This window comes from Herpailurus yagouaroundi, unplaced genomic scaffold, assembly GCF_014898765.1.
Source record: "Herpailurus yagouaroundi ecotype Mexico unplaced genomic scaffold, PumYag 100, whole genome shotgun sequence".
Taxonomy (NCBI): Eukaryota; Metazoa; Chordata; class Mammalia; order Carnivora; family Felidae; genus Herpailurus; species Herpailurus yagouaroundi.
The window spans coordinates 62,765,008-62,780,297 of record NW_024412391.1 but is presented as its reverse complement, the minus strand read 5'-3'; the positions used below and the strand labels follow the sequence as shown (position 1 = coordinate 62,780,297).

General features: G+C 37.2%; 1 protein-coding gene across 17 annotated transcripts in view; it reads left to right on the top strand.

The window, feature by feature from the left end:
* Positions 1-15,290, top strand: part of PPP1R9A (protein phosphatase 1 regulatory subunit 9A) — a 323,453-nt gene that overhangs the window by 703 nt on the left and 307,460 nt on the right. For 16 of the 17 annotated variants that reach the window (XM_040472634.1, XM_040472633.1, XM_040472636.1 and 13 more), the window contains exons 1-2: positions 7-150; positions 1,378-2,988. In XM_040472634.1, the coding sequence (XP_040328568.1) occupies positions 1,597-2,988 (1,392 nt within the window). In that variant the 5' untranslated portion in view covers positions 7-150; positions 1,378-1,596. Of the gene's footprint in view, positions 1-6; positions 151-1,377; positions 2,989-15,290 lie in introns of those variants that run through there. The other variant, XM_040472620.1, reaches the window with a different exon arrangement.

The window sequence follows — 15,290 nt, the reverse complement described above, 5'->3', positions numbered from 1 at the left end:
AGCCAATGTGTTAGGACTTCAGGTGCTTTTTGGCACAAAGCTAGACTGCGACCTCCTACCATAGCGCTTGGCGTCACCTGCTCTCCCGGCCCTGCCCCGGGGCCGAGGGATTGCGTCCCGAACCAGGCTTGGGAACCGGCTGCCTCTCAAGTTGGTGTTATTTATGTTTGTCTTTTGTGAGGGCAGGTTTTGAGTCCCCCGGCGGCCTCATCTCCCCCGCCCCCGCCCCCTCGGGTTCGAATTGGCCGGGGAGGGAGTGGGGTGTATGTGTAGGGGGGGGGGAGGGTGTGTAAGGCTTAAACAAATGTCAGGGTACAAGGAGATTGTCGATGCTTTACCAAAAAACAGGCACCACACTCTCAAGCCTTTCTTGTTTGTCTGCATGGGCCATGCATGCGTGCTGGGCCAGGAGCCGAGTTTGGAGGCGGTTTCAGTGAAAGTGTGTGCTTCCTCAGCTGATTGTGCGTGAGGGTGATATGGCTCGGCCTAATATTAAAAGACAAAACAAAGCAAAACAAAATGAAAAATCTTTAGCACGACATTGTCTGCGCCTCGGCAGCTCTTGAAGTATTTGATTACTGGCATATTGATATAAAATCCAGCTGTGGGCTAGTGGAGACCAGCAAGCATGCATTGCGTTGCATTTTGAGCTTGTAGGAAGTTAGGGGCAAGTAGGAATAAACAAATCAGGGTTATGAGAAGAGGTTTCATGTTATGTTTGCTTTCTGATCGTCACGTTCTCCTACATTTATTCCCATGATATTCTACACCTCACTCTATAATGAATACTATCCACTCTTAGGAAACTTCCCAATATTAGATGTAACTGAACTTAGAGTGAAAGTTACTTTCATGTGAGAACTTTCTTCTGCTTGTTTTGGTCTGAAATGTACTAATGTTGTTTTGGGGATGCTGCAAATCAGAATATTGGACCAGAAAGAGTGAAATAAGCCTCTGTAGGCATATTATGGACTTTGTAAACATAGAATCCAAACTTTGAATTGTGCTTACCCAGAAAGATTAAATTCTACCTGATGTGGAGCATCCCAAATGAAATTCTTTTTTTTTTTTTTTTTTTTTAAGACCATTCACAAAAGCAACCAAAACTTAGGCTAAAGTAGTGTGCTTATGTGTAACTCGTGTGTGTATTAGTGTGTGATTTCGGTAGGGACCTCCAAATTGAAACATTTTTGTTACCAAGGACCAATCAGAGTTATAACTTTTAAATTCTTGGCTTTTAAATGACCATTTCAATAAGTAATTTTTTTTTCTGTTTGATATATGACTGAGTCACTTTGAAAAGTGTATTCTTGGTTGACTAAACGTACATTTTCAAATAAGTAAATGAATGCAGAAATTCATTCTTTTCTATTACAGATGAACCTCTAGTCTTGCTTTGAAAAAGCCATTTTGTGTAACTCTTGACTGAATAATTTCCTAATACACCTGTTGGGAGGATCACTGATACAGTATGCCATTTGAGAGGTACTTTTTCTTGACCAAATACTCTCTTGATTAGAGAAGAGAGGTGTTTTGTTTTTTTGTTTGTGTTTTCCTGGTCATTATGAACATTGGCTTTTCACCCCTGAAGTAAAAATGTTGAAAACCGAGTCTTCAGGTGAACGAACCACTCTCAGAAGTGCCTCTCCTCACAGGAATGCATATAGAACTGAGTTCCAGGCACTGAAAAGTACCTTTGACAAACCCAAGTCAGATGGGGAACAAAAAACAAAAGAAGGTGAGGGCTCCCAGCAGAGCAGGGGGAGGAAATATGGCTCCAATGTCAACAGAATTAAAAATCTATTTATGCAGATGGGTATGGAACCCAGTGAAAATGCTGCGGTCATTGCCAAAACAAGGGGGAAAGGTGGACCTTCATCTCCACAGAGAAGAATGAGGCCCAAAGAATTCCTGGAAAAAACAGATGGCTCAGTTGTTAAGTTGGAGTCCTCTGTTTCAGAACGAATTAGTAGATTTGACACAATGTACGATGGCCCTTCATATTCTAAGTTCACAGAAACTCGGAAGATGTTTGAGAGAAGTGTGCATGAGTCAGGACAAAACAGCCGCTATTCCCCAAAGAAAGAGAAAGCTGGAGGGAATGAACCTCAGGACGAATGGGGTGGCTCCAAGTCCAACAGAGGCAGTACTGATTCCTTGGACAGCCTTAGCTCCCGGACGGAGGCTGTTTCCCCAACTGTGAGTCAACTGAGTGCAGTATTTGAGAACACTGATTCCCCCAGTGCCATGGTTTCTGAGAAGCCTGAAAACGAATACTCAGTGACTGGGCATTATCCCCTGAATCTACCATCTGTTACTGTTACAAATCTTGACACCTTTGGTCACCTTAAGGATTCAGATTCTTGGTCTCCTCCAAGCAAACACGGTGATGATGCAGAGGATGCTCAGAAGAGTAATACAAGTCCTGTACCAGAAGTGGCTTCGAAAAGTACCTCTCTAGCTTCAGTGCTTGGTGAAGAAACACAGCAGAGCAAGGAAGCCGAGGACTCCACATCTAACCAAGAGACTCCTGACAGAATTGACAGAGATCTTCCTGAGGAACCTTGTGCTGCAAATAAGGCGATGCCAGAGTCTGAAATCCTTTCACCACAAAACGAACCTTTAGAAGATGCCGAAGCTAATTTAGTTGGGAGTGAGGCAGCAATGCATCAGAAGAAAGAACTTGCAGGTGGTGATTTTACCTCTGCTGATGCTCCTGGATCCAGTTGTGGAAAGGAAGTACCCGAAGATTCAAATAATTTTGAGAGTTCCCATGTTTACATGCACAGTGACTATAATGTGTATAGGGTAAGATCCAGGTATAATTCAGACTGGGGAGAGACAGGCACTGAACAGGATGAGCAGGAAGATAGTGATGAAAACAATTACTATCAACCAGATATGGAGTACTCGGAGATTGTTGGATTGCCAGAAGAAGAAGACATCCCAGCAAATAGGAAAATTAAGTTTAGTAGTGCTCCAATTAAGGTAAGTATGTTTTCTCAGTTTGGTTTTGAAGTTTTTCCTAAGTTTGTGTTTGGTTTTGTTTTGTGGTTTTTTTTTTTTTTTTTTTTTTAATATTTGGGCCTAAATGTTTGCAGCATAGATTTGACAGCCCTAAGGATTTCGAGGTTGTTAAGATACCCGTGTTGTCAGGTGATTTTAAAAGTTTGGGAGAGATCCACATATTTCCTTAATATGCTTTATGGTTGCATAAACCAGTATTGGCTAAGAGTAAAGTTGAAGAAGTTTGGGGATTGTGAGATACATTCCAATGGACTGGAGTATGAATGACACGTACACTGAAAACCAGGAGGGTTAGTTTGAAACAGAATTACCTCTTTAACTGATTTTACCTAAAATTAGCCAGAAGTGAGAAAATTTCCTGAATACCTCTAGGATATGAGGTATAATGTACAATGGGAGAGTTATGGTGACCTTGAAATAATAGTCTTATTTACTTGCTTAAAACATCTGAGTTATCTCTTACTTGAGTGTAAGTGGATTGTGAGGAATGTTGAAACTTATCTCTTTTTTTGTACTGCTACTTGGTAGTGAAAGTTTGATTCATGGAAATATATTAGCGGACTTAAATGCTTTAATTGGAAAGCTATGACTGTAAGTAGCTTTGAGTTCAGGATTTGTGATGTAGCACTGAAATGAAATTTTATGAAAGGAAATTAAATTGATTTGTCATTCCGGGATATATTTTTACCTCTTAAAAACTGAATAAATGCCAGTTGAATTCAGATTCTCTATTCTAATGACTTCACTTAGTTAACATTCGGTATAGAAGAAATAGCACAATGTACATCAGTAGCGGGTAGTGAAACATTATTAGCTGATAACGGCAATAGGGGCAGGAGGTAGTGGGTTGAATATCACAGTCTCCTTGGAGTGGTTTTTCAACGTGTACTTGCGCACCAGCTCTGTCCTAAGATTGTGGCATGCCCTCCTAGGGGAATCTGGAAGGTTGTGGTGGTAGAATGTGTAGTCTGAAACCACTTCCTAGGGACTTCTAGCTTATCCAATATGTATGTGTCATAGATTTGGAATTTGATACGGTATCTTTTAAAAGAATCTAAAATCACTGTCTGTTGTTATTTCCACCTTATGAAACTTCCATATAAGGCTGTAAGGTCTGTAGATTTACAAAGCAAAGAGAAATTTGACTTTGTCTTAATTATGAAATACTATTTTGAAATAAAGTGATAACCTGTGAAACTATTTATGGATGTTAGCAGGCAAACTTTCATGTCATTAGTGTAAGACAAAAGCTCTGGGACAGAATGGGCCATGTCAAGTTAAACTATGTTTAAAATAACTGTAGATGTGTTATAAAATAACTAATATAGTGTGGTTTCAGAGTAAGCCAAGTTTCTTTGCTGTGCTTTTCCACTTTCCATTGTGAGCCTCTCCCCTACTCCCCCCCCCCCCCCCAATTCTAGGCTCTCTCTTTAGAGGTGTCTTTCCCTCAGGCCTAACCAGAGAGCTCCAAAATTTCACCATGCGTGTTTCCTTCCCAAGTGTTCTCCTTTGAACATCATCTTTTTACCCCTTAGGAAGAAAGCAATAAGATTAAATTGTTTCACATTGAGCAAGGCAGGAATAACTGAAATGAACTCTTCAAGGAGTTTGTTAAAACCAGTGACTAACTCCCTAATGGGGATAGCAGCTTATGAAAATTTATCAAGTCCAGCACTACCTACTCAACCAAAAGGGGCACCAGCCTTGTATTTGGGTCCTGTGCTGCCCCAAACGTAACTGCACAGTAATAGATGTAATGAATTTTAAAGGATTTCTCTTTGAAATATGGCTGTTTATATGTGAACAAATCAGGTTTGGGGTATGATATTCTGAAATTCAAGTGATTTTTTCCCCCCTACTATTGCTTATAAAAAAAGCATTTTGCCTCTTAACTGTCACGTAATAAAGAAACTGTATTTCATACAACAAAGAATGAAATAGATTACATGCATAAAAGTTTAACACATTTTATCAAGAACATAGATCAAGATTAAAGTTTGTGAAACAAAAATAATGCACTGCGTTTTAGTGGGCAGTTAACAGTACTAGTTGGAGTGGATTAAGTTTGCAAACAAAAGATTCATTCTTAGCCCTTTGTAATGAATAAGACAATTGCTCTTTGTTGTTGTTCTGATTGTTTAGCATGTGAGTGGATTCACTTGGGAATTTTGAGAGCTACTTTTCTACTGGTGGTGGTGATGGTAGAGTTTAGATTATTCTCCAATTAAGATTTTTGCCTCAGAGGGTGGTAATAATTAAATTCAATAAGTATTTATTGAAGGCTTGTCATGTGTCTGTTTTCATGCTGTTAGCTGCAGAAGACACACAAATCTGTAATGTTACCTCTCTCTTATGTGAGCTGGTGGAGTCAATTCTTAAACTTGATATTTAAAACCCACATAACAGTCTGAAAACCTGTGCTGAAATGTCTAATGTCCTATGAGGACTTTAACTGTCCTTGGCTGTGCTAAATGCATGGACTGAACAGGATTTGATAGACCATTTGGAAGGGAGAAAATGCTGAGCCATTCCCTATGTATGTTTCCTTATTCTTTTTATAAAGATTCACTTATGGGATGGTAGATTCTGATTTCCAACTTAAATCTTTTTCCTTTGAAATTTAAACATACTTCCTCTTTTAGCAACAAAAAGTGGACATATTCCTTACAAAAATGATCTTTGGAACTTTTATATTCTTTTCCTGATAGTCTCATCTTAAGTCTTCACCAGGGTAGAATTTCTCAACACTTTCAGACTTTTGTTTTACGTCTTGTTTATGATCTTTGTATGTGTGATCATGTCCTCGGTTTTTATTTCAATTCTTCTCTAGATGCCTTGAGTCTGTATTTTCCCAAGATACCTTAAATCTGGACCTAGAAAAACATCAGAGTAATAGCTGATCTTCCCTGTGTAGCATATTACTTATAAATAATTGTTGGTGAAATTTAGAAATGCATTGTTTCTTAATGGATTGGTTGATGTGTTTCATAGTGTTGTCAAAAATGGGATTAATAATGGAAAATATAAAATCCAAGTTTGAGATATGGAATGAGAGTGTTATGAACCATGCTGATTTGAGATGTGGAATTATGCCTTCATTCTCAGGAATTTCTCAAAACCAAGAGATCCAATTCATTGAATTTGCTTTAAATGAATCCAGGATAGAAAAGGTGACATTTTTTATTGTTTGCCCCCCCCCCATTATTTCAGAACATTTACTGAGCCCTTACTATGTGTCAGGAACAATGCAATATACGATAAAATGTAATAAATGCATAAAATGACTGGAGCTGATCAGGTCAGCGAGTGCTGGTAGATGAAATGTATAGCCCATTAAGGACGCTTCTCAGGCTATTCTGCTCAACTGTTCTTTGCTATTCTTTCTTAGGTCACTGCAACCTTCTTAAGGAAGTCCTAACCCTTTCTCTGTTTCCGGTAGCCTTTTGTCCTTTGGATAGGTGTTCTTGAAACACAGCAGAGATGAAAAAGGTTATTTTCCTAGTTTACAGCAAGAGGGAGATTATAGGGTTAATGATAGTGTAAGATATATTGCGCTGTACTTTTCTGAGTGTTTTCTCAAACTGTTTGGAGCTTTACAGAGCTGAGATTCAAAGGAGAATCACCAAGGGCAGTATTGCTTCTCTAAACCTTACATGATACTTGTTGAAAGTGGGTCTCAGCATTCTCTATCTCTTCTGGAACTCTGAGTTGGTACACAGGGCATATATGAGATTTTATATTCAGGATACTGTTTAGGATGTAGTGCTGAGGTCCAAATTTCTGTCTTTTTCTTTCTTCAGATAGTCTCCCTCGGTGCTCTTAAACTTTAATATGCTTATAAATCACCTGGGGATCTTTTAAAATGCAGATTTCTGATTCAGTAGGTATTTTGTGGGAAATTATCTGGATGCAATGGTTAGTCTCCAAGTACACTACCAGCGTTCCTACAGGTTGTGGAATTGACAGGCTCAGCAACCAAATTAAATGTTTGAATCACACTGTTTCAAACACACAGCCAGTAGCAAGAGGAAAGCCATGGGGTAAGTTAGCACACTTAAGGTGCAAAGGTTGAAAGGACCACACTATGGGAGGCCTGGGTACACAATATTCATGTGTCCTGACTCTCTTTCACATCACTCTTCCCATTGAGGGTGTGGTCAGAGTTGATTTTTGAGTAAGGGCTCTACGTACTAGTAATACTCTGGGCTCATGATAATTCTTGCTCTATAGAAGAGAGTAGGTATAAGTACACTTACATACAACTGTAGTTTTGCCAGTTTCCCTGGTTTTATTTGTGTTTCTTGGGTAAAGCACCTGTGGGTCTGGAATAAGACCAGGATGGGCGTCCTCGGTGGGTGGCTCATATGGAGATGATACAGCTGCCAGTCCAGAGATAGAATGATGATGATTTAGTCTTCCCATGTCTTTCTTTCTACAAGTGAACCTCTTGTTTGTTCCATCATATTTTCTATTTGGGGATGTCTTATGGCTTACTAAGTTAACTATTTTTAACACATCTTATGAATTTTGCCTTTGTTTTAGAAGTTCATAGGCTTTTATTATCTATACCTAATTGGGCCTCTTGAGTGTTGCCTTTACCTCATAAGCTATTAGCTTCCTTACCATCAATGACTATCACTTCTTATGAGTTTTATCCATCCCATTTATTTTCTTGACCTTTATAACAGAATTTAATATTCTTGAATAATACAGCAGATTCACAGAACATTAGGTCTCAGGTGAGACTGCATTCTCAAGTGGGTGCAGAGGCTGCTGGTCAACAGATCAACTCTTTGGAATCTGATTGTGAAGTACAGTCTTTTGGCTTCTGAAAGGAGCCGGTCACAAAATGTTGGGGAAGCCCATTTAACACATTTGCTTTCCAGACCCATCTGCTGTGGCTGTTTGTGTAAAGTAATATTCTTTGCAGCTGAAACAGGTGTAAAGTAGTAATGTGCATGATGTTTCTGGATGCCAGAGTGGATTATGATTCCTAAAAAGTTTGGGTCATTAAAATGTCACATCCTAGACTCTTGTGTGGTCTAAGTTTTTAATTATAAAAGAACAGGAGAAAGAAGTTCTTGATAGACTCAGAAATTCCATTTTCTTCTTTTTTTTGGAAGCCCAAATTAATAAACAAGAGAGAATATAAGGATTGTCATCTTATTTAGTTTTTTTTTTAATTTGGATAACTTTGATGTCATAATATTTAAGTTGGACTTCTTTAAAATTTTGATGTCTTGTACCTGTGGCTTATAACTAGGTAAATATATAAAACATTTTAGTGTACTCTGTAAATCCAATAATGAGTATTTGCTGAATGAACCCCTTTTCTAATATTGAGTGTGTACACAAATACCTCTTTTCTATTTCACTAAATGTTGGTCATTTGGTATATAAAAAGGGATTCTTTACTACAGCAAACTATTAATAGATGTTTGCTGGCATTTCTTTTAGTAGAAAGGTTTAGTTTTTCGGTTTTTGTATCATCCATAATGTTTTGTCTTCCCATGTAAACTTACCTACAAAGGATGCTAGTTGTTGGGTTAATGGGTTTTAAAGGTAAGAGTCGCTGAATTTAGGGGAAAATAATTTTCTGTTATGTTATCCATGCCTTGTTTACCTTATTAACCCAGTTACATGCCCATCAATAGTAATTTGATTTAAATCTCGTCTTCACTAGATTTTTTTTTCTTATTTCTTCACTACTCAAGGACAAAAAGTATTGGAATTTCTTTAGAGAAATACAGTTAGATACGGGATAAATTCTGTATGAGCAAAACAAATATTGGTATATTAAACTCTGAATATCATTTGGTTTTTGTGCTGTTATTTAATTTACTTAATATTTTTTTCATGATTTTCTGTGCCCTTCCTTTTTGGATCTGTTTCGTTTTTATTCTTTTGCTTCGTTATATTCTACAGTTCTCATTTTGAATGGGAATAAATGATTCATACTTTTTCTTCCTGGTCACTTAAAAATTTTCCTCCTGGTTCTCATTTTTTTCATTTTGGCTTGTGACATAGAAACTTAAAGATGAAAAATACTTCAAGGTAATCTAGTGTAATTTTCCACTCAGTTCAGTTAGCTCTTCAATAGCACATTGCTGACAGATGATCATTCGGCCTCTGCTTTAATAATTCCACCTTTGGGGAGTTTATTATTTTTCAAGGTGAAAGGAAAGTTAGAAGAAGTGTGTGTGTGTGTATGTGTGTGCGTGTGTGTGTGTAGTTGTAAAACATTGTGAATGTGCTTATTTTCATTTATTTTTAATTTGCAATTGTTTTATTGAGATAAAATTCAAATAGCATAAAATTCACCATTTTACAGTGCGCAATTCAGTGGTTTTTGGTATATTCACAGTGCTGTGCAACCATCACTATTACCTAATTGTAGAACATTTCCGTCACCCTAGAACAAAACCCTGTGCCTGTTAGCAGTCACTCCTAATTTCCCTTTTTCCTGTATCCTCTAGCAAACACTAATCTACTTTCTGTCTCTATGGATTTGCCTCTTTTGGACATTCATATAAATGGAATCATGGGCATGCTTTTTAAAAGGGATGTGGGGAGGGGGGCGGCGCCTGGATGGCTCAATCGGTTGTGTCCGACTTCGGCTCCGGTCATGATCTCATGGTTTGTGGGTTCGAGCCGTGCATTGGACTCTGTGCTGACAGTTTGTTTAGAGCCTGGAGCCTGCTTCAGATTCTGTGTGTCCCTCGCTCTCTGCCCCTCCCCACACACTCTCCCTCTCTCTCTCTCTTTCTCTGTCTCAAGAATAAACATAAACAAATTTAAAAAAAAAGGATGTAGGAGACACCAGGAGTTTGGCTTGCGATATGTTAAAATTTAAGATATCCTGAGGACAGCAGACTATGGGAAAGTCTAAAGGGCAGGGGCAAGAGAATTTTCTGGGTGCTGACATGGTCTAAAGATTAAGTGACAAGAGGTGGGAGCAACAGATGCTGTCTGCCCCTTATGCAATTTCATGGAGAGAGGAGAAAAAAAACCAAAAAACAAAAAACAAAAAACGGAGGAGACAGCAGGATCCAGGAAGGGATGAGGGTATTTGTAGGGATGAGGAAGAATGGTGTCTGTGGCAAAGAGGATGGTTGGAGCAACTCCCTTGTGGGACACTGTGCTTCTATTCGCGTTATCTGAAATTGCTACTGATGAAGCCCAAGTGTTTGCTTCAGCATGAGGTATCTTTAAAAGCACAAATAGTACTAATGCTGATTCCATCTTTATGTTGGTTTTAGCACAAGGGACCCTTGTCCTTTTCTGATGATCTGGTCAGCTTATTTCCATCCTCCTGCTCTTACGTTGTTGCTTTCATTATCCTTTTATGTTGATTGAAATTGTTCATAGACTCTTTATATTTAAAATTCTCCTCACTCTCCAATATTTTAATAAAGATTTTATATGCCATACTTGCTGTTATCTGTAATATAACCATTTAGGAGATGAGTAATTTGGGGCAGGCATTTATTTAGTTAATTGCACATTGTTTACTGAAGCATAGTATATATATTGCTATTAAATATTATTAGCTGGTAATGAAAGTAACACCAAGAGTGACTTGGTATTCTGTAAACTAGACAAATCTGCCTCTTGAGGCCTTGGTCTTCTTATTTATAATTGAGACTGTCTTACTTGTAAAAGACCCCTTCTCAGCTTTAACATCTTGTGGTTCTCTAATTATCTCTTACACATATTTGTATAATAAGTACCATTATCATAAATGTGCTATTATTTCAAAGGGAAAATTTTGGACATCTTTTGTTGGAATGTGGAAGTGAATTTATATTGCTCTTGAAAATGATATTTATGCTATAGATGACAGTAAAAACTTTAAAATGGTTAAAGTTTTAAATCCAAGGGAGTACATTTTTATAGAGTGGCTTTTTAGAGCAACTCAACTTTTGAAAGTATGGGTTGAACTATATATTAAACACCCTGCTGAAGAACCTAAGAATAAAGAAATGTTTTGTAATATGGTTGCTGACATATTAATTGCTTCACTCACTTTTGTTCTGGAAATAGCTTCATAGCACAGCTCAACATGAGTGAGATATTGATAATTTTTTGAAAAATTCCTAATTTTCCAGTCGAACTTTCTCATGCATCTATTCCTACAAAAAGGACAATGAAACAGGTGGAATATAAAGATCTTTTATAAAATAAAAATTTTATTTTTCAGGAGGAGGAAAGTTTTTCTCTTCACTTACATCTGTTTTCAGAGAGATTTAAGAAAAGCATTTGTAGAATTAAAACTTTCCTCCAGATATTTATGTCTCAGGAAAAGTGGTTTTAAGTGAAATGGCTCATAGACCTGTTAGTCTCCTCCCTTTTTTAAGTCAGATAATGAATTTTATTTTGTGGGAAGGTGATCTTTCAAGTTAGTTTCTACACCAGCTGAAATACAGTGGCTATATTGGAACACATATAGGTTGACAAGGGTCAAAAAAGATAAAGAATCGTGATTATGGAGCCTTCTTTCCTGGAGTGACCAGGTGAGAGGTTGCCAGAGTAACTATCTGTGGAGTTTTCCCCTTGATTCTTTTGGACTGGCCTAGCCTTAAGAACCTGGGTGACTCACTGCCTTCAATCTGTCACTGTACAGCGAGGGGGACCCTTGTCCACTTCAGAGCTCTCCTCTAAAAATTACTTTCTATTTCTACTCCTCTTTCAAAGTATGTCAGGATAGAGTTGTGGGGAGGGTACATTCATGCTGGAAAATTTGTCTAATCTTGAATACAAGGATTTTAAATAGTACTGAGTCAGAGGTCCCTGTTCAGGGTTTTGAAGAGTTTTCTTTCCTGTGTAAAGGACCTCCACAGAGGAGACGGAAAAGCAGGCTTATTGGTTGGCATTTAAAATCCACTTGTGAGTCACTGCGGTATTGATGGGTTCTTTTACTAAGCACTTGTTTCAGATAAAATGGATGTGCAAAGTTGTTTTGTGGAAAGAAAAAGACATAAATTCACACTGTTCACTTTGAATCTATCTATCTATCTATCTATCTATCTATCTATCTATCTATCTATCTATATTGATGTTAGAAAGTTTAAGATTGAGCGCTAAACATTAAACACACAAACAAACCTTATGAAAAATAAAAACTGAATCAGAAATGAGAGTCTATAACATAATAGGGAGAGCAGAACACAAGAATGATGACAATATAGATTAAGTCTTCATTAACTTTTGATATATGTGCATAACGTTAAATTAGCATTAAAAGGGAATGCTATTTACAGTTTTTTTGCTTGGGATCTAGAATTATCTATGATTGTTTAGGATAGATTTCTGAAAATTGGCTAAAATATACTGCCTGAATTATTATTTAGAAAGGCTGTATTAGTGTATAACTAGCATTGCATTGGAATGGTTTTCTCATAATCCCCACACCAGCACTTGGTGTTATTTATATGTTTTACAGTTTTCAGTTTGGTGGGTGAGAAATGTCTCTCATAATTCCCATGTATTATGTTGATTTATTGATGAGAGGAAGTGTTTTCATGTGTTTACAGGCCATTTTTGGAGATGAGTTGTGAATATTGTGTTTTTGGTCAATGTGTTTTCTTGGTCCATGATTATTAGTAAGGAGTACATCAGAGTTGTTATTTGTCTTGGTAGAAAGTTAAAAGAACTCACATGCCTAGTAATAGGGGAATGGTTAAATTCATTATGATATATACATTTGGGTAATAGGACAAAGCTATCGTAAGTCATGTTTTCTAAAATTTTAAAGATAAGAAATATTACTATGCCCAGTATGTTACAGGGTAAAAACACTGGTTCAATACTTAATACGCATTTTTATCACAATTTTATTTTTAATGTACGTATATTTGTACCTATAACAAAGATTAAAAGCACATACATCGATGGGGTGCCTGGATGGCTCAGTTGGTTAAGTGTCTAACTTTGGTTCAGCTTTGAGCCCTACATCAGGCTCTCTGCTGTCAGAGCAGAGCCCACTTCGGGTTCTCTGTCCCCCTCTTTCTCTGCCCCTTCCCTGCTTGCATGCATGTGTGCTCTCTTTTTCTCTCTTTAAAAAAATAAATAAATATAAAAAAAAAAAGCACATATGTTAAAATGTTAACTCTGGTAATTTCTGGGTGAGAGAATACAGTTGATGTTAAAAAATTATATTTTTCTAGATTTACTAAATTTTCTATAATGAGCATATGTTACTTCTTTAATTATATGTAAAAAAGTAACGGAAACACAATTGGAATGATCAGTGATAACAACTTAAGAAGTTGACAAAAACATTGTTTAATATTGACTAAGATTCAAATAATTAAACCCTTATGTCACAGAAAATTTTGGTTGAAGAGTATAAATTAATGGAATACTGAAGAAAGTGTTGGTTTAAGAAAATGGGTGGACTTTTGGCAGTTGAATTCATTAAGTGCATATACTTTTTATTCCAGGTAAAATTGATCCCACATTTGTGGGTAAGCTTGTGAATATTATGGGGGGAAGATCTTCCAATGTATTTTAAATTATGATGATAACACTTGCATAGATGTTAGATATCTTCCTTCAGTTGCTGGTTGTGTGAGTGATACCCTAATGTGTAACTTCAAGTATGCTTTTAATAAAAAACAAAACAAAAAAAAAAAAACTGGGCATATATCCTGGACTTGAAGTGAAAAATATTTTGATGAGTAGTCTTACTAAAAATAATAAATATTTGTTTTTAAAAAAGAGTCTAACGGTTCTCCCACATGAAACCATGGCTTTGTTTTTGATCTGTTAAATTATTGAGCTTCAGGGGTGCCTGGGTGGCTCAGTCCGTTAAGTGTCTGACTCTTGGTTTCAGCTCAGGTCATGATCTCATGGTTTCATGGGTTTGAGCCCGTATCCGACTCCACTCTAGCAGTGTGGAGGCTGCTTGGGTTTCTCTGCCTTCCTCTCACTCTGCCATTTCCCACTAGCGCCGTCTCTGTCTCTCTCAAAATAAATAAACTTTTTTAAAAAACTAGAAAAAAATATTATTGAGCGTCAACAGATTTTCACTCTCAGGAGTTGAGAGTGTGGAGATGTCAAGTTTAGTATCTTGACTATATGTAATCCTATGAAGACACTGGCATGCTCTCAGTTAAAAACAGGAATTTGAATTCTAGGACTCCACGGTGTCCTTTTGAATATGTTTCCTGTTCCAAAACACCAGCCAATATGTTGTTTCCTGTTGTTCTTTTTAACAAAAGTTTTAGCCGTAAAGAGATTCATTTGATGTATGATTAGACTATATGGTAGTATAGAATATTTTTAGTTAGAGTCAAAGGGTCAGTTCCTCTCATGAATTGGATAGCATTTCACCTTTGAAAAGCTTTGGTAGATAATGCTGGAGCATGTAAATGATTAGAAAAATATTTTTGTCAGGTAGCAGAGTTTTCTGACATTAGAAGTTTAAAGTATTGCTTCTGATCTAATTAGATCAATTGATAACTCATCTCTTACAATTTTAAGCAATTCTGGCATTTTGTAAGCTCTGGTGAAGTCCTAATTAAATTCCCTTGCTGTATACTCTGGTGCTGCATTACCATTTTTCATTAGGTATACTTTACTTACACCTTATTACAATGTGGCTAATAAATTCTATTTGTATTTTATTGAATACTGATTTTATAGTAATAATACTTATATGATTATATATAATTATAAGGATTATTTAAAGGAAAAAAGGCAACATTATTATGCACCCCGCTAACTTTGAGATGAAACTTGTGTTTTTCCATTGGAGATTCTGATGCTTGTGGAATTTTTATGTTGCTGGTTCCTTCTCTGAATAATGAGTTCTGTGAGTAGTATTTTTAAGGAACTAGAGAGCTCTCAGGAGATTGCCCCATTTACAGATACAGCAATCAGAAGTTTTAGTTTTTTTTTTTTTAATTAAAACAATTTTTTTAAATGTTTATGTATTTTTGAGAGAGAGAGAGACAAAGTGGTGGGAGCAGGGGAGTGGCAGAGAGAGAGGGACACACAGAATCTGAAGCAGGCTCCAGGCTCTGAGCGCTCAGCACAGAGCCTAACCAACAAGGGACTCGAATTCACGAATGGTAAGATCATGACCTGAGCTGAAGTTGGACGCTTAACCGACTGAGCCCCAAGCAGGTTGTTTTATGGCTGTGTCTCTGGAACTGTCACAATGCCTGGCACACAGTAGGTACACAATTGGTGGTAGTAACCTTTGATGTCCCTCACCCACTCCCCTTCCCCTTTCCTGTTCCCTCCCCCACCTGAAGGAT